Genomic DNA, 20,597 nt, shown 5'->3' with positions numbered 1-20,597 from the left:
TATATATATATATATATATATATATAGTCCGGCTATTATACTCTTATGAGTACGATCGCCTTCGTACTCATAAGTTGTTTTGGATGATAGAGCTTCCGAATCGACGATCCATACTATTAAATATTTTCTAGAGCATTTAAAACTTCTAGAAATCAAATTTCATAATTTTTTGACATTATTTACCTTACGATCAAAAGCTCACAAAATTGATAATTTTTAACTGCCGGTATGTGATACTTGCTAGTTTAACAGTGAAAAAAAATCGGAACAAGTTTAATTTTTTATAGAAAATTCTATTCACTACCTAGATAAAGACCGATAACTCTGATCTTAAATTGAAGGATCTGATCATCCATTTTTAGGACGTCGTTCGATTTTGACCTTTCATTTTATGCTCGCTTGATGGACTTTATTATGATTTCGAAAAATTACGAAATTTATTCTCTAAAAGTTTCAAATACTCTAGATCATATTTAACAGAGTGGATCGTCGATTCGAAAGCTCCATCATCGAAAACAACTTATAGTACGAAGGGCCCAATACTCATAAGAGTATAGTAGCCCTACTATGCTACTATGCGATTGGAAGCATAGAGCATATAGTGCTTTCGATTTTTGGCCCTTAGATCAACTCTTTTGATCATTTTTAACCTTTGGATTAATACTATTATCCTGTGGGGGCCACTCAACCCTAGGAGTACTACTCAATTTTGGAGGGACCGCAATCATCCCAACCGTATAATTTTTTATCAAATGGTCAAAAAGTTGGAAGCATCGGATCCTCTATACTTCTGATAGTATAGTAGCTCTACAATATATATATATATATATATAGTTGGACTGGACTACTAATAGCAGCAAAATTTCATTGTTGCTACCAGTTTTTTAGCCTTTGAATCAACTCTTTTCATTATTTCTAACCATTGGATTAAATACTATAACCCAGTGGGGACCACTCAACACTAACCGACTAATATCATCCTGACCCTACAAATTTCCATCTAAGGGTTAAAAATTTGATAGCAAAAAGAGCGTTTTACTATTAGTAGTATTCCAGCCTAATTCTATATATATATATATATAAAGAAAGAAAAGAAAAGTCCGGCCCCCCTAGTGTTTATTTTGGCAACTACTTACTTAATTGATAACATATGCCTAGCTAGTCAGTAGATTTCGAAACTGCTCATTTTGTACGCAAGTTAGTTTAGATATTGCATGTGCATCAAACTTAATTGTCGGATTCGACTTTAGTTATTAGATCGATATTAATCATCACATGCAGGAAATATAGGGAAACAACGGGTGCACGCGCGCAATATAATTTGTCCCGTCTCAAGGAAGTGAAGTTAATTAATTAGCTATATAGCCCTTGTGCTAGAAGAAGCGCGCGTGTTTAATTTGGAAACGCATCCCCATAATATAATATAATATATATATATATATATATATATATATATATATATATATATATATATATATATAGATATATTTATATATATATATNCACATAAGCTACGTAGTAACCTGAGACGTACACTGGCGTAATATCTCAAGGTGACTAGCACTAGTTGACCAGTATTAATCATTACGTGTCTTTGTTGGCGTGGTAGTCGTACTGCTTTTGTAACGGGAAGATTTTTTATTATGTTCGCATTTAACTATAAGAATTTTTAATTCAAGTATTATAAGGGTTTAACTATAAGAATTTTTCAAGTATTATAAGGGTACAGGGAATAGGAACGGAACACCAGTACATTACATCCTCGATTATTGACTAGTCATAGTTAATTCGATAGACTGAATTCTCGTAGAAGTAATATATAGAGAGAAGTACATCTTCAACAATATATAAAAGAAAAAAAGATTTTTTTAATTAAAAGAAGGTTTTAAGATTCCATTGCAAACGAAACCCTTGTTTCCCCCCCTATTCAAGAACAAGGGGGAAACAGGGTTTGTTACGCAAACCATGGGCTCTTATCATTAAAAGCTCAAAGACTTTATTCAGCCATATTCCGACCTTGACAACAAGGTAGAAAAAAGGCCTTGTTTGAACAAGGGTCCACTCATATATATATATATATATATATATATATATATATATATATCATCATCCATCGAAACTATTAATTAAATTTAAATAAATCAATGATGCCATTTCCCAGTGTGATCAACCCGGCTAAATACATGATTGTTAAGAATCTCAGGAGATGGAGTCCACATCGATCTTCTTCTGTCGACGTGGTGCACCAACAACATATATATTTCTCCCCACCCAAGGAATGAAAACTCCCCACTAATAAATATAAAAATCTTACTTTATTCGATCCTCCAAGTAGAGCTCCATATATGTACGTACAGGTCCAAATTAACACTAGGTCAGAGGTGCCCCACGTTCTTGTGCAGAATTGGACCACTCAATTGCAGGTCAATGATTCAGATCAATGCCTCGTCCTCCAACTCTAAAAACTTTAGCGGACCAGGATGGATTCCACACGAATTATTTCTTTTTAATTTATTTTTTACTCCTACTTACTGCCCCTATGCAAGGCGGAAACTCCAACCTTGATCCATTTGCACCCCCTAATCCTATCGAAATATTTAAAACCTACGGGTCTCCAAACCAAACCAAACCAAATCAAATTTAGCTTGAATAAAGTCATCTTTGATTTTCAAGAGGTAAAGCAATAGAGCCAGTTGTCAACTAAAATCTAGAATTTACTGTTGCCGGCAAATCCATCTAGCGTCTATTTGGCTACACTCTTCCCCTTTGCTTCTGCATTAGCAGAGCTTTTGGTCATCTAAAAAAGCCCAAACCTTCTGCTCTAGGGTAACCAAAATGTCACTGAGAAACAAAAGCAGAAGCACCAAAAATGTGGTTTTATGGCTACAATAGTGCAAAAATGTGATTTTTAGGGGGAATTTAGGCCTAAAGTTTGACAGTGAACTACTGTCCAACCACATCTATTTCTATCCTTTCAAGGACGCAAAAATTCGGAAGTGCTTTTAGACTTTTCTTCTCCCATGTAATGAAATAATAATAGGAACTACCACGAAAGAGGCATACGCTTCTCAGTAACAATTTCCACCACCATTTCAAAGTATCACATGAGCTAACCTCTAAAAAGAACTTTCAGATTTTTTAAGCTTACTGAACCCTTCAAAGAATCAAAGCAGATACATTTGTATAACTCACTAAATTTTATAAATAAAACCAGCTAGATCTTAAGTGGTACTTTTAAAAGCACTTTCTAGTTAACTTCTTGTCAAAGAACACCTAACCCAGCGGTGAGGCTACATAAACCTATGAATGAAGCAAGAATTCTACAAATTATCATGCCTCAGTACGGAAACGCACTTGCGCCATGCACATCAAAAACAATGGCCAAAAACATAAAAAGTAGGATTATATCCCCAGGAGCTGCTTACACAAATTTGGTCTTGATTCTCTTTACTCTCGAATAAAGAAAAACTCCAGCTAGTGCCACGCCAGTGCCTACACTCCCAAGCAAAATCACATAATCAAAAGTAGGGGAGAAAAGAATGATTAACCAGCTTTGGTACAAATTAATATGATGTATCGAAAAAGGAAACCTCTGTTCATCAAGAAAGAATAAAGGGGACATGAACTTACCGAGAGAATTAAGAGGTGAAACAGGAGTTTTGAAGAAGAGAACTGATGTCACGATAACTACCACCCGCTTCACGCAATTGGCAACAGAGTGCGTGACGGGAGATACTCTTTCCAATATCATGTAGGAAAGCTGTGAATTTTATAACAATGTAATCAGTCCTCCCCAAGGATCATGACATGCCAACATTCTACATTGTCTACTTTAAGCATGGGATTCGTACAAATTAGTGATGCAGGACAAAATTCTAATTAGTATCTAAATATTGCTGTTTCATGCACTGAAAATTCTTAAACTTTGCCGGACAGAACAACCCCCTATGTAAAAGACACAGCATGATGCTTTATGAAGTAAATGAAATTACTTACTATTTTCAGACAAATAAAAACCAAATATTCAACATATCAAATGAATTTATTTCCCAAGCAACTATGCTGAATATAAAATTGTCATAATAATATCATAGAACACGATAGAGCATAACACAATAGAGCAGATTTTTCTGACTAGGCTTACTGGAGGCAAAAAGAAATACAGCCCAAGAAGGCCTTCCAAGCTACCAAGCCAAGTCCCATCCCAGCACAATTACAGATGAAACATACCAAGCGTAAATCTAACCAATGTGTCTATTCTTTTAGTATAAATAAATCCCTTTTATAAAATAATTTGTAAATTGCAAAGTTTAAATAAATATTTTGAAACGCACGCAAGAAATAATAACCAAATATTATAAAGAAGAAAATATTAGATGAGGCCTGTGAGTCGAGACGTGCTATGCACTGTCCTAGAAGCCAGTTTGCCCATCCACGTGCGAGGCTTCGGCAATCACCACTAGCGATACAACGACCACGATCCACCCCGTTGACACGTCTCCAAGGTAGTGCAGTTCGAACCCAATAGACTTTCAAAGATCCAGCAAGTAAGGAAGAAGATAGAAAAAGCTCAGATGTACTAGCAATAAAAGAGCAAGAAGAAGAAAAGGAAGTATATGCAACTAAGTTAACCTTTAACCCCCTTTGCACCCTCTCCTATATACAAATAGGAGCCAGTGAGACTTGCCGCCTCAAGCAGCCAATGGGAGGTAGGGTCCAACGGCTCTTTACTTAGGTTAGTCGTTAGACTTATCGAGTTGCAGCCCTCGGGTAGCCCGTAGGACATTTTCAAGGTAAGGTAATTATGGTTAGATAAATATAAAAACCCCAACAGAAGAATAAAGATAAGGTGAATCAAACTGAGTAGCCAAGACAGCGCGTGCAGCCACCCGCTCGGCTCAACTCGACTCGTGCTCATGCCGTGCGTGCGTGCGTGCGTGTGTTTAGTGGATAGCACCATTCTCATTATCTCCCAAGCAATTAGCTTGAGGTGGAGTACATAAGACCAAGGTTTTAAGTGCCCATCGGCACGGGCCGTATCTACCGTGCCGTACCGTGCCAACAAGATACCGGCACGATACAGACCTCGTGCCGACGGCATAGTTCAAAACCCTCTATTCTTTAAATTAGTAAGTAATTTCCTCAATAAAGTTCAAAAGATATGATAAAAAGACATAATAAATAGTTAGAATATTTTGTTGCTAAAGAAAATAAATATTTCATGTTATTATGTGTCGGCACATAATAATTTTTATGACCGGCACGCATCGACACGGCTCGGCACGCACCGTGCCAGCAAGTTTCCGGCACGACCCCGTGCCACGGCACTTAAATCCTTGCATAAGACACTACTACGTCTTGAGTTTCTAATGTGGGACTAAACTCACATGCAGTATAAGCACGGGCTCCCAAGCATAGCCTATTGGATGTTGGGCTGCCCAGGAAGCCCATGGGCTATAAAGAAGTTTTAAATCACTTAAAATCAAATAAATACTAACATTCCTCCACTTGATTTAAAACTTCATATTAAAAAAGTAAATAAAACCTAAATACAAAATAACTTAAAAGGATGTTGATTCTCTTATACCACGTATTTGGCGAAGGTACCTTACGGGTTTGAACCTTCACTTAGTGCTTGTCTATGTATATTCAAGGACACAATGGTGGACTATGCCTTGAACCAAGGTGATGAATCGGATTTCCACAAATAGTACACATGGTACAGCCATTTATGTTCGATGGGGGTGAGCACTTTTATGGCCATGCGCTGATATCGCTTCATGTGTGCTTTAGGGAACCACCCTATTTCCATAGTCGCGGCCTCACGACTCCACATGCATAGTAGGTCCTCAAAATGGTTTCTGCAAGGTCACACCCTGCCTCATGGGTCTCGAAATCGGTCAGGGCCAATGTCCTTCCTATCCACTTACAAATATGAGCACTATTGCCATAGGGGTGAGGATATAAAGTGGTGTTCCTCACAGCTATTTGTTCGACTTGTTTGTACCCATTTAACTAGCAACGGATTGGTTTGTTGTCCCTATTGTGCGCTAAGCCCCAATACCCTTCGACGATTCTAGGTATCACGGTCCTAATAATCCCTTAGTAAGTTGGTCAGCCAAATTCTTTACAGATGTCACAAATTCCAATGTCTCACTTTTATATTCTCCTTTATATTCTGTTGAATGAACTTATGTCTCACTTTTATAAATCTATTCATTTTAGGCTCCATATTCTCTTAGGCACATTTATCAATTGCAGATCTACAATCACAATGAATACATACTGGTGCTAAGGTTGTTCCATTAGTAGCAAATTATGAAGAAACTCTCTAATCCACTTAGCCTCTGCTACAGTAGTATTTAAAGCTATAAGTTCAGATTCTATAATATTCCCAGCAATCAAAGATTGCTTAGTTGACTTTCAAGAGACAACTCCTCTTAGGAGAAATACAAATCCAATAGTAGACTTCACATCAGCTGTATCACTAATCCAATTAGTATCACTATAACCTACTAATACTGCAGGAAAACCACTGTAATGCAATCCATAAGAAATAGTGCCCTTCAGGTATCTCAAAACTCTTTCTAAAGCATTCCAACGCTCTCTATTTGAATTATGAGTATATCTTCGCAATCAGTTCACAGTATAAGCCTAGTCTAGTGTAGTCTACTAGGCAAGGTTTTAAGTGCCCGTCGACACGGGCCGTATCCACCGTGCCGTACCGTGCCAACAAGATACCGGCACGATACAGACCCCGTGCCGATGGCACAGCTCAAAACCCTCTATTCTTTAAATTAGTAAGTAATTTCCTCAATAAAGTTCAAAAGATGTGATAAAAAGAATATAATAAATAGTTAGAATATTTTGTTGCTAAAATATATAAAATAAATATTTCATTAACTATTATGTGTCGGAACACAAGAATTTTTTTGACTAGCATGCATCTTTTACACGACTCGGCATACACCATGCCAGCAATAATTTCCAAGTTTCACGAGTCCCCTAATTTTTTAACACGGCACTTAAATCCTTTCGTGTCTCGTGTCTCATGTCACTATCCGTGACGCTTAGAAGTAGCGTGGCACATGGGCGTGCCGTTGTCTGCCGAGCACGATACGGCACCGGCACGCTTCCGTGCGGTGTGCCGACACATGATACACTTGCGTGCCGATGGATACGCATGACCTCCTACTAGCACGCTTTGTCACGGACTTATTTCGGTTTTTTTGGTTTCAATAAGCTCTTATAATGTTATTTTGAAAGATTTAATCATGAATCGACCATAGTGATTTTTCACTTTCTAATATGAATATTTGCTATATATAGCTTACTATACTCATCAATTAACATACTTGTAAGCTTTTTTGTATGTAAAGCAAAGATTTAAGTGTCGTGGCACAGGGTTGTGCCGGAAACTTGCAGGCATGGTACAACACGGTGCGTGCCGGGCCGTGCACGAGCCGACATGCTTTTTTTTTTTTGCAAAATGCATTTTTGTCGACATTTGATCGCATCGCGAATCTTTACGTTTAATCTTTGGAGCAACAAAATCGATCTTCTAAATAAAGTTTGATTATGTATTTTTAAAAAGAATCAAAGATCAAAAAATTTGGATGAACTTTATCGGGAATATATGACTTTCTCATTATACCAGCAATAGAGGGTTTTGATCTATGTCATTGTCACGTAGGTCTTATATCATGCCGATGTCTTTTTGGCATCGTAGATCCGGCGCGATGTTGTATGTGGACTTAAGCAGTAATCTTTGATGTAAAGTATGACTATATTTGATGCAGAATAGAAATTATTGTACTTGTTAGAATTTTTAAAATTCAAAGATATGTTTTTTTATTTTTTTTCTACGTCATGTTATAGTTTTTCTTTACTTATAAAAAGCTTACATGCATGTTATTTTATGAGTTATTTTAAGGTATATTTGAGTAAATTATTTTAATAATTATTTGATTTAAATCTTTTTTAATTAATTTTTTCAAGAGTTTATTAGATCTATCAAAAAAATTAAGCAATAAGTTCTATGCCAAATAAATTTAAATATCAATTAATTTAATTTAACTTTTAATTTTATCAGTATTTTCAATCTTCTAACGCAAAAATAAAATTTTATGTTTGATGTGCCTTAAAATTTGTTTATTGAGTTTGATTTTATTTCCCTAATTTGGCAAAAGTTTCGCGGTGCGACAAATTTTGATAAAATAATTTGTGAAGAAAAAATGGATGTCTATGGTGAAAGTGGAGGAATTGGATATGTAAATTAAAAATTTGCCCTATATTGATAAACAAAAAAAATTAAATTATAATTTTTTTTGACTTGCCTAATAAATAGGTCTTCGATTTGCAATATTTTTTGGGGGTTGTAGGGTACCCAGAATGCTTCAGGTACCCAAAAAAATAAAACAAAAAGAAAAAAAATAAAAAGCAAAAAAAAAAAAATTGCACAGTGCCGGCACGGCACTGTGCTGTAATAACTGAAGTTTTTGAAAAATAAAATTAAACCCTTGGTTGATGATGTTTTTGTGTGTAATGTAATTACTAAAGCACTCGTCAAATTTTTGGAGAAAATGAGCTAAAATGGAGAAGTTACGCGACCCGAACCGACGACTTAAGTGAATAGTAACTCCGGCTTTCCGGATGAGCCAACGATTAGAGAAGGGTTCTGGTGCACATTGAACTCCGAATATAGGACTTCAATAGCTCGTTTCGAACGGCTCGACCATTCTGGACCCAATGGCACTGACGGAATTGGCTTCTAATGCACGGTTGTCGAGAAAAAGGGGTTTAACGGAAATTACATGTAATAACATAAGTGGTTATATGGTGAAAATAGAGAGGGCAGGTTTCGTCGCTGATCGGAGACCAAATCAGACGAAATAAAATGCTAGATTCGATGCCCCAGTCGGGCTGAACGCGCTGGCGCAATCCGTTCGGAAATCCGACAGACGGATCTTCGGGAATCGTGAAAAGTCCGCTGAGAGGTCAAGTTGGCAAAATCGATTATTCGCGAAAAGGTCCAATATTTTATGCGCAGTCTTGCGCGAATTAGAACGTTGAGGGACCTATACGCATAATCCACATGTAGGCGGGGGGCTTGGTAAGAATTACTGGACTAGGTGGGGTTTTCCGCAATTGTACACCTAGAACAAATAGGGTTCTAGGGTTCAACCAGGGAACCTTAACCCTAATTATCATCCCTAGCTGCCTTAGCCGCCCCACCTCCACCCTACCCAACCAGTGCTCATGCCCCGGCCGCCGGTGAGCTGCTCCGGCCGCCGGAAAAGTCACCCCGGCTTCATCTCGGTTTCCCTCTAGCTCCGACTTGCCACATCCTTGGTTTTTGGGCCCGGGGGAGCATCAGGGCCCGAGCTCCATCATCCTTTGGCCGAGGCCCATCTCCGGCGCCGGCCCCCGACGTCCCCGTGCACCACCGGCCGCCGCTCCTCCATCCTGCAGCCGCCTAGAGCCGTGCGGGCTGAGGCCGAGTCCGCTCGGTTTCCAAGCGCCACCGCCGTCTACCGGGGGGTGCACCACCTTCCCCTCAGCTTCCGCCGCCGGACCGTAGCCGCCTCGACCTCCTCCGGCCGCCGCCGCTCCGCCGGGAAGCTTGAACCCGAGAGCAGTCTTGAGGAGTCGATCTCCTCCGTCGCGCCACCGGCCGCACCCAGACTCCGGCCAGCTGGTTCCCCAGACCCCGCCGACCGGCCGCTCCCATCCCCGGCCGGAGTGCCCGCCTCCCGGCCGCCGGCGACCAACCCTAGCTCTCCTCGGGTCTGGTAAGGCTGTTTTTATATTCCAGCACAGTAGTTTTAGCTTTTCGGCCACCTTCTGGTGATCCGATGACTCCCCGACACCCCGGGAAGTGAGCACGATGATCTAGAGTTCGTGCTGAACATCGTGCTCACCTCCGACAGCGGCAAAGATGCCTTGGTTAGCGAGTTAGTCACGATCTTAGCGCTGTGCGCACTGTTTCACAGATCTTCGTGTCGTTCTTGCGCGCATCGCAGTGGCCGGAAGTGCTCTGAAAGGTGAGCACGGCCTCCGGCACGCTGAAACCTATCAACGAGTGCGACGGTCTGATTAATCAATCTCTGGTTTGCGTGCACGGTCCAGAAAAGCCTAGAAATCACATAAAATGATGTGATTCTATGTAGCGGTAAGGGCTTTTATGCTTTTTGCTTCGATGTGGCTGCTGTTGGCAGCAAGTGTAGGCTGAGGATAACCTCTGGACTGATCGTCCAAGGCCCCAAGCCTTTCCGGAAACCAATCGTTGATTTTCGATGCGTTGTTCGGGACTTCCGGTGTGTTCGGTAATCGATTATGGGAAACCGATTCCCGTGGGTTTATCTGTGGGGTTATGCTTTGAGGGTTTCTTAGTAGTGGGTTAGGTTCTAACCCGGTGGACCTTTCGTAGGTTCGGTTGCACCGTCTTCACAGTCGAGAGATTTTCGTCAGACACGTACAGGTGGGTACTTCGACCCGACGTCGGTACAGTGGTGCACGCTCGGTGACGTTCCTTCCACCCTTACTGTTTATATTGCTTATCATATACATATTGAGCCTTGCACCCGTATTATTCCCGTATTTACTCTACTTGGTTGTTTCCATGTTTAGTATCTTGTGTAGGAGTAGAGTAGATTTCATCAGCATATGATATCTGCGACCTGGTTGGTCGATTCTCCTGTGTTGTATCTAGGACCTTGTTGGTCGATTTTCCTATCCTATACTTGTGACCTTGTTGGTCGAGTTTCATATCCTGTACTTGTGACCTGTTTGGTCGAGTTGGTTACATGATGACCCATATTGTCAGTGAGCCCTGAGTGGGCAGGATTGTCGGCTGGTTGCCGACGGTTGGCTATTGAGCATTCTGCATCGATCGCCACTGCTCGCACGCATTTCACGAACACCGGCGGTCTGATCCACCGCAAGGGGTGTTCTTTTCCCGAAAAGTGGTTGCTTGTGTGAACCCGTGAGCCCTTGTGAGGTTATATGCTTTCAGCCTGAGGTGTTGGGTACCAATATGGCTTGTTTCTGTCAGAGCAGATGTGGCATAGGCCTGAAGTGTTGGGTACCAATACGACCATTTTAGATTGGGTACTGTTGGACTGATTGTCCCGTTGATGCATGCATACAGCAGCTGTAGTGGTTTATTTATATACATTTCAGTACTTGTTTATTTTAGCTACTGTACTACCATTATCTATATCCTTGTTTATCTCCGTGACTAGTGAGTACCCCTCGCCTTCTTCGGCTTGCGGTACTCACTGGGAGGGGAGACATGTTTACATGTTCTCACCCCCCGCCCCCATTACAGGTGACGTAGCAGGTCCGAGTGGGACAGCTGGTGAGGATCGGGTCTAGCATACGATAGAGCTTTCCGTCCCGTGGTTTGGTTTATCTTCCCTTACCCTTCATGCTTAAATAAATAACTAACTTAGACATATTATGGTTCAGTTTTATTTTACTATCCGGATATTGATGTTTTCAGTTGGTTTTGAAATGTAATAAAGGATTTGTGTTTTCTTAAAATAAAAATGATTTTCTACCCCTCGTGGTAGCGTTTTAAAAAAGATAAAAGTTCCTGTGTAGGGAACAGTTTCAAAAGGTTTTCTGTGAATTTTGTATCTTAGTATTTCAAAACCTGTTTCTACGGTTGGAAACATTTTAACTGATAGATGTGGATTTATGCTTAAATATTGAATGTATAAATGTGAAACTGTGGTGAATGGTGTATGAATGTATAACTGTTGGTTATTTGTATGTTCATCTGGTTGTCGTTGTATCATGTCTGAACTCTTGTACTTATGCGACGCCGTGCAAATACAGGGGAGACTCTGTCCGTGTGAACAGTGGATCTCCTATATTTGTGGCGGATCTGGCATACTCTGTGGTCAGATTTTCAAAAAAAAAAAAAAATAGACGCTTTTCCGCTATCTTTTAAACTAAAAGGGACCCCGGGGCGTGACATGTGCCGCGGCACGCATCGCCATGCCGCTCTGTCTCGTGCGGCACGGCCCCGCGTGCCGCAGCACGGAGGGGAGGTCCGATACCCCCCCTGAACCGTGCCCCTTTCTTGGTGGCGCGGTACATGCCGCACCGACACGGTGCGGCACAGCCGGCACTTAAATCCTTGCTACTAGGTATCCTAAGAATCCTATAATCTGTGCATATCTATTCTAGCCTATTGGATCTCTTCTCTATTCTCCTTTAGGTGTACATTAGGATCATATGGTGTTTCTGCAGGTTTAACGTCAAAATATCCAAACTTCTTTAATAACCGTTCACTGTAGTGAGATTGGTTCATAACAATTTCATTCGATTTTCTAATAATCTTCATGTTCAGTTACATCTGCTTGCCCAAGATCTTTCATTTCAAAATTTTCATTAACTAACTTTTTCACATCATTCGTCATATTCATATTGGTACCAAATATTAAAATATCATCAACAAATAAACACAAGATCATCATATGTCCATTATATTCCTTTGAATACACACATTCATTAGACATATTTACATGAAAACTATTGGACACAACTAAAGAATCAAATTTCAAGTGCCACTACTTAGGAGCTTGCTTAAGTCCATACAAAGATCTAGTTAATTTGCACACTTTACTCTCATGTCCAGAAACTACAAAACCTTCGAGTTGTTTCATATAGATCTCTTCATCTAAATAATCATTTCAGAAATGCTATTTTAACATCCATTTGATGAACAATCAAATCATGAGCCAAAGCTAAGGCAAACAACACTCTAATAGAAGAAATCCTAGCAACAGATGCATACACATCAAAGTAATCTACACCAGGCTTTTGTGCAAAGCCTTGTGTAGAATACCGTACCTGCCAAGTAGACAAGGTTACAGTATGAGTTGCTGGTTAGCATGTATTTGCGGAGTTTGAGTGAAATGGAATCATTTTCGTGCAAAATTGGCACGAAAACGAATGTAAAAAGGCTATTTTCCTTCTACTAAAGGCTAAAGCAAGGATTAAAGTGCCCATCGGCACGGGCCGTATCCACCGTATCGTACCACGCCAGCAAGATATCGACACGATACAACCCCATGCCAATGGCACAACTCAAAACCCTCTATTCTTGAAATTAGTAAGTAATTTTCTCAATAAAGTTCAAAAGATTTGAAATACATAATAAATAATTGACATATTTTGTTGCTAAAAAAAATAAATATTTCATGCCATTACGTGTCGGCGCACATATATTTTTTGTGACCGGCACTCATCGGGACGGCCCAGCACTTAAATCCTTGGGCTAAAGTCCAATAATGCATATCACTGGGGCTAAGTTGCAAATGTTGCAACTTAGTGGAATTCCACTAAGGCTCTAGATTTTTCTCTCTTTCTCCCCCTCTCCACCTGGTTTTGCTCAGAGAGAAAGAAAAAGAAGAAAATAGAAGGAAGAGGTAGATCGATCAGACGCGCCGATTGAAATTGCTCGCGCGCATCTCGGTTGTGCTATGGTAACTCCTTTTATTCCTTCTTTCTTTTTTCTTTCTTTCTTTCTTTCTTTTTTCTTCTATGTTTCCTTCTTCCCTAACTCTCCCTCTCCCTCTCCCTCTCCCTCTCCTTGTGCTGGCAGCAGCAGCATTAGTTGCTGCAGCTGCCGCAAGCTGCAGTTGCAGCAGCAGAGCTGCAAGCATGCAGGCTGCAGCTGTAGCTGCTGCGAGCAGCACAGCAGCTGCTGCAGCAGCAGAGCTGCAGCTACTACAATCTGCAGTTGCAGCAAAAGCTGCTAGCTGCAGTCGCAGGGACGGGGAAATGTGAGAGAGAGAGAGAGAGAGAGAGAGAGAGAGAGAGAGAGGGAGTGAGCAGGCATAATTCGCCCGTTCGGCGACCAAATCGAAGCTCTTGGAGAGTAGGGAAGTTGGATTACACTTTGCTAGTGCTGCCGTGGGATGTAATTGGCGTGGATTGAAGGAGACTGAAGATCAGTTGAATTCAGATCGAATTTAGGATTTCTTGGAAGTTGGACTCTCTGTGAAGCGATTTGAGAAGTTCTTCGAACCTCTTGCCTCCCCGTGGATTGGAATTATGTCACTCGAATCATCGAGGTAATCTAGTTTCATTCCACCTACATCTCTGTTGATCACATTGCCGAATTGCTGGAATGAGCATTTCTTTCCTTGCTAGTGCCCTCACAGATGTTGGGAATTTTTGAGTGGATCCTTGCGTGACGAGAGCCGGGGAAAGGGCGCGAGAGGCGGATTTCTTGCAGCGACCGGATTAGCGAACCGAGGTGAGTTCCGAGTCACCGAAAATGACGAATTTCCTTCTATGTCTATTTATTCGCATATGCATATATCTATGGTCGTCTATATTGACAAAGGGCTAAAACTGAGTGGAAGAATGGATTTCTAGCACGAATATGTGTGATTGATGCTTTGTGCACTATTTATATGTATTTTCATCTCTTGGGTCATAATTGCATAGTGAGGATGGATTTTCGTTTAGTCGCGTATTGCCACGACTTGAGAGCAAATTGTGTGAATCATAAGTCGGATAGCTGTGACATAGGGATTATCAGCACCACTTCATGTTAGACATTCATTCTAGTAGGTCGTGGGAGGCCAGTTGGTATTGTCTGTATATTGGGTAAGCCATCTATTACCCATTTGTATTGTACATGCTATATATTACATGATAGAGGTCGTGGGTAGCGCGGCGGTAGTGTGCAGATGTTTGGACATAGAGAGAAAGAGCATAAACATGTTATGACCTATTTGGTAGATACCCTCGATTAACATGGCGATAATGGACAGATTTTTAGATAGTGAGAGGGATATGATCGTGCTACTGTGATATATGCCCTATTTGACATTCTTTGAGTGTGCTGAGGGTATTAGATTGGTTGCTTGTGATCTCTTGACCATTACGTAGACCTTAGCCTGCAGAGCCACACTGACTTTGATAGAGATACGTGCTATTAGACTCGGTAGGGGTCCCTTACCTTCGAGTGTTGCTCTAGATGCTGGCCAGTTATATCAAAGATTTGTGCCCTTGGAAAGACGACCCACCTGCGGGAGTGGTGTTCAAGCTAGGGCCAGAGCCTAGGTGTCAACAGTGCACCTGCAGGAGTGCGATTCCGGCACTAGGCGGGTGCAGGCTTGACCGGGCATACGAGTTGGTCGTTGCGATTGGGTACTATTGCAGCATTTATTTATTGTAGTAGCATTGATGCATGTACTAATCGGCTTCTTTACTTTCTTTTCATTACATGTGCAGGAACATGATAGTTTAGCAGGTATATACATCGATAGTATTTGTTTATCTCTCTTACATGTATAGCATTGTTTATATTTAGTTATGTATTCAGTTATTCATTTCTTCACTTATAGTGAAGTGATCAGTAGTTACAGTTATCTATTCAGATCATTGTCAGTTATTCATTTACTGTTTTTCAGTTCTTCATTATAGCATACTCCTTTTTACTATTCTGGCCTCCAGCAGACCTAGTGGGAAGGTCGTGGTTATCGTCGATCGTACCCACACGACAACGATTCCACTTCACTCGAGCTCCGCAAATACATGCTAACCAGCAACTCATACTGTAACCTTGTCTACTTGGTAGGTACAGTTTTCTACACCTTGTGCTACCAATCTATATCTACAGACTCTATAGATTGGTCAAAGGTTGACGGAGTGTCTTCTACAAGTAGGATACAAAAGTCATCTCCAAAAGTTTTTCTCTACTCCAGGACGCTTATTCTCCTAGGTTCAACCTCTCCTATAGGTTCGCTAATTCTAGATCTACTAGAGCTACCTATTGGCTCAGCTAGAGTAGTTCTATCTACTCTAGTCCTAAAAGAATACATTGCATCTCCAGCCTCAATAATAGTGTTGTTAGAAATCTCACTATCTCCGAGTTCACTACTAAAAATCTGTTGGCATTGCTATCTATTATCTAATGCATAATCTATAAAAACTGTATCTACTGTCTTAAGTCCAATCTTCCTCTTCTTGTTCTCAAGCATCTTAACTTTATCAAGGCACCCCCACACTTTAAAATAACTAAGGTTAGGCTTCTTACCTTTCCAAAGCTCACAGAAAGAGACAACAGAATTCTTGTGGGCAATCCTGTTTAGAATCACACATGCTGAAATTAAAGTTACAAAGTTCACTATATCCATCAAACTCCTATTCTCACGTTCAACTACTACTTTCGATTGAGGTGTATAAGAAGCAGTCACTCAATACACAATTCCATATTCTTGACAGAATGCAGTCATTTCATTCGAAGTGTATTCGCCATCTTAATCAGATCTAAGAATTTTGATTTTCTTATCTAACTGATTCTCTACCTCAGCCTTATAAATCTTGAATCTACTCAAAACCTCATCTTTTGATTTAATCAAGAAAACATAATAATACTTAGAATGATCATCTATGAAAATCACAAAATACTTATTTCCACCTCTACTAGGTCTACTTCCATCACAAACATCACTGTATACAAGTTCTAAAAGATCACAACCTTTGTCCACTAATCTAAAAGGTTTCCTACGCTCCTTAGCTTGCACACAAATTTCGCACTTATGATCAAGAAAATCATATTTAGGGATCAAATCAATATGCACCAATCTTTTACTAATATTATAATTCACGTCCCATCTTCCATGCCAAATATTACAAAAAACAACATTCAAAATAAGGATATTTTCATATTAATAGAAAGAGAAGTTACGGATAGTTTAAACAAACCATCACTCAAGAATCCCTTCCCTACAAAATTCACACCCTTAATAAGCACTACCGTATTACATTCAAAAACTAACTTAAAACCCTGCTAAACTAAAAAAGAACTACTAATCAAATTCGTCCTAATATCAGGAACGTGGTGGACGCTGTGCAAGGTTAGGGTCTTTCGAAAGGTCAGCTTCAAATCCACACGACTAGTCCCAAGCACGAGAGAAGAGGTTGCATTCCTTATGTTCACCGATCCTCTACGTGAGTCTTGATAGTGGAGTCAGAAGGGCCTAGCTCAGCAGTCAACATGTTCAGCTCGCACTCAGGCAAAGCTCCCTTATTCTTCTTTGGTGCGGAAGGCCGAGTCTTGCGGTAGTAGCAGTCCTTCGCAATGTGGTTGGTCTTCCCGCACACAAAGAAACCAAAGTTGCCTCCACTCCCCCTAGGTTTAGGTTTCTTAAAGTTCGGGCTAAACTTCCTATGGTGGAAAAACTTCTTCTTAAAGTTCCTATTAGGTTGAAAGTTTCTACCCTTAGTTTTAGTGCTCTCTATAAGGTTGACTTGGGTTGATGACTCACTAGGCTTTCTATCTCTAGCTTGGTTAGTTTTATCTATAAGGGTAGCAAGTAAAAAGCTCTCATCAAGATCTACACCACTACATCGAAATTACTCAACTATATACTCAAAATCCTGAAGTTGGTCAAACATAGATTTACTATCTACCAACTTGAAGTTAATCAAATCTCAAGCTTGATCTCTTCTGGGTAGGATCTACCAGACCACACTTTTCTAAAGATGTCCAAAGTTCCCTAGTAGTTTTAGCACTACAGTATATGTCATACAGTTTGTTAGAGAGGGTGCTAAGAATCCGGTTCAAGCAAATAGTTGATCATATTAGGGTCAAAAAGGTGCAATTGCAATTGCAGTTTCAATAGGAATGGTCCAGCCTGGGTTTGGCTCCGACTATAAGGTCTGTTCACCACAGTCTAGATAGCATTTTCAGGTGCAAATCCATTGCTATTCTCGACTGGATCCGAGATAGAAAAAACAAGCCTAAGAGTGGTGAGCCAGATCCTCATTTGGTTCTACCACCTCTTAAAATTATGAATATCAGGCTTCGCCAAATACGAATCATCCATCAAGATGAATCTGTTTACAAATAATTTTTACTATAATGTCACAAGACTTAACTACAGTTTAGAAAAATATTGGTAATTTATGAATTTGCAGTGCAATAACAACAACAAAATGTGTATAAAACTATGGCAATATTGATGTTCTATTTGTTGTACTTAAAAGAAATAGAAAGAAGAGATATTCTCGCTTCTAGAATGTTATAAAAATCTGTCTATTCTTTTAGCATAAATAAGTCCCTTTTATAAAATAATTTTTAAATTGCAAAGTTTAAACAAATATTTTGAAACGCACGCAAGAATTAATAACCAAATATTATAAAGAAGAAAATATTAGATGAGTCGAGACATACTATACACTATCCTAGACGCGAGATTGCCCCTCCACATGTGAGGCTCCGGCAACACCTCTAGCTATACGACGACCACGATCCACCCCGTCGGCACGTCTCCGGGGTAATGCAGTTTGAACCAAATAGACTTTCAAAGATCCAGCAAGTAAGGAAGAAGATAGGTAAAGCTCAGAGTACTAGCAATAAAAGAACAAAAGGAGAAAGAAGTATATGCAATTAGGTTAACCTTTAACCTCCTTTGCACCCTCTCCTATAAACAGATAGGAGCCAGTGAGGCTTGCCACCTCGAGCAGCCAATGGGAGGTAGGGTTCAACGGCTCTTTTACTCAGGTTTTAGCCGTTAGACCTTGTCGAGGAGCAGCCCTTGAGTAGCCCGTAGGACCTTTCCGAGCTAAAGTAATTAAGGTTAGGAGAAAATATAAAAAAAACCCTAAAAAAATAAAAGATAAAGTAAATCGAACCGGGTAGCCAAGACTGCGTGCCCCGCCGCCTATTCGCCCGGCTGGCTTTGGCTTGCGCTCGTGCCGTGCGCACGTGCATGTGTTTACCGGATAGCACCACTCTTCCTATCTCCCAAGCAACTAGCTTGAGGATGATGGAGTATATAAGGCACTACTATATGTCTTGAGTTTCCAATGTGAGATTAAATTCACATGCAGTAATATAAGCAGGGGCTCCCAAGCATAGCCCACTGGATGTTGGTCTACCCAGGAAGCTCAGGGGCAATAAAGAAGTTTTAAATCACTTAAATCAAATAAATACTAACATTTTTCCACATGATTTAAAACTTCATATAAAGAAAGTAAATAAAACTGAAATACAAAATAACTCAAAAGGATGCTTGATCCCTTATATCACGTATTTGATGAAGGTACATTACGGGTTTGAACCTTCATTTAATGCTCTATGTACATTCGGAGGCACAATGGTGGACTACGCCATGAACCAAGGCGGTGAATCGGATTTCCATAAATTGCATGAACATGGTACATGGGTGAGCGCTTTTATCGCCATACGCTGATATCGCTTCATGTGTGCTTTAGGGAACCGCCCTCTTCTCATAGTCATGGTCTCACAACTCCACACAAATAGTAGGTCCTCACAAGGGTGTCTGCAAGGTTACATCCCACCCCCTGCTTGTGTTTAGTGGATAGCACCACTCTCATTATCACCCAAGCAACTAGCTTGAGGATGGAGTATATAAGCATGCCTTGAGTTTCCAATGTAGACTAAACTCACATGTAGTAATATAAGCACGAGTTCCTAGGCGTAGCCCATTGGATGTTGGGTTGCCCAGGAAGCCCATGGGCCATAAAAAAGCTTTAAATCACCTACATCAAATAAATACTAGCAGCTACGCCAACTAAATTCAAAGCCCAATGTGATTAAATTCCTTGTTCCATCCCATAGTCAAGACTAGCTGAAAATCAATTTGCACAAAGATTCTAAGCCTATTCATTGTTCGGATTGTTAGTGGTTGTTATCAGGTGGTCACTTGCAGATTACAGTGCTAGATATGCATAGGAAATCACCCTACATTTTAATTTCGAAAAAATACGGTCAAGGTGCAAGACTGTTAAGACAACATAAACTAGGGATGGCAATTCATGCTGCTATAGCCACATCAAATTCAGGGTTTTTAAAGGAATATGGTCAACATGAACACATTAAGATTATTAATCATGTCCGAAGAACCAAAAGACAACAAAATTACCGATCGTATCCAAATAAACGAAAAGCAAAAAAAATACATTTGCTAAAGAACATGTAACAACACATCTAACCTATTTAATTAATGGGTCGTGTTAAATTGAAAGTAGGACGTGATGCAACATGAATTTGACCATTCTGAATAATATGGTAACACGACACAATACAATTACCAAAACGGTATAAATTTAAACAAAAATGGAGATCCATAAACCATTACTCTTCAATCAATGGTAACGAGAAAGACTCATATGATTGCACATAATTAGTTGTGTAAAATCACATCAAACCATACTATCGAAGTTTGTGTCTTAGACATGAACCATGATCCAACCAATAAATTATGTTCATTTTCGGGTTAGCATGTCAAACCATGACACAAGACAATTTGTACATGTTATAATCTTGCTGATGTGATTATGACACGAACTCATCTAAGGTAAACTGAAACCCCCTTATCTCGTGCTAGGTTCAAGCTGTGTTTTCATGTCATGTCAAATAATCCTACCCTTAACATAAAGCCAATCCAAATTCTAGAATACTTGTATATAAGGCTTCTCCAATCCTCCAACAAACTTGCGCTACAAAACCTAAAAATAATTAGACGACTGGACGAGGGAAAGATTTCTCTAGATATCAAACAAGGTTTTCAGTCTCGTAGTACATAACATGTCAACCACTA

The 20,597-nt window shown here is 40.1% G+C and overlaps 1 protein-coding gene across 2 annotated transcripts in view; it reads right to left on the bottom strand.

The window, feature by feature from the left end:
- LOC109717887 (triose phosphate/phosphate translocator, non-green plastid, chloroplastic-like) overlaps positions 3,128-20,597 on the bottom strand; it is a 29,460-nt gene continuing 11,990 nt past the window's right edge. For both annotated transcript variants that reach the window (XM_020243831.1, XM_020243830.1), the window contains exons 8-9: positions 3,631-3,760; positions 3,128-3,492 (exon numbers count right to left, since the gene is read on the bottom strand). In XM_020243831.1, coding sequence (XP_020099420.1) covers positions 3,639-3,760 — 122 coding nt within the window. In that variant the 3' untranslated portion in view covers positions 3,128-3,492; positions 3,631-3,638. The remainder of the gene's footprint in view (positions 3,493-3,630; positions 3,761-20,597) is intronic.

This window comes from Ananas comosus, linkage group 12, assembly GCF_001540865.1.
Source record: "Ananas comosus cultivar F153 linkage group 12, ASM154086v1, whole genome shotgun sequence".
In the NCBI taxonomy this organism is placed as follows: Eukaryota; Viridiplantae; Streptophyta; class Magnoliopsida; order Poales; family Bromeliaceae; genus Ananas; species Ananas comosus.
The sequence above is the reverse complement of the archived record's forward strand: the minus strand, read 5'-3'. Positions and strand labels throughout refer to the sequence as shown.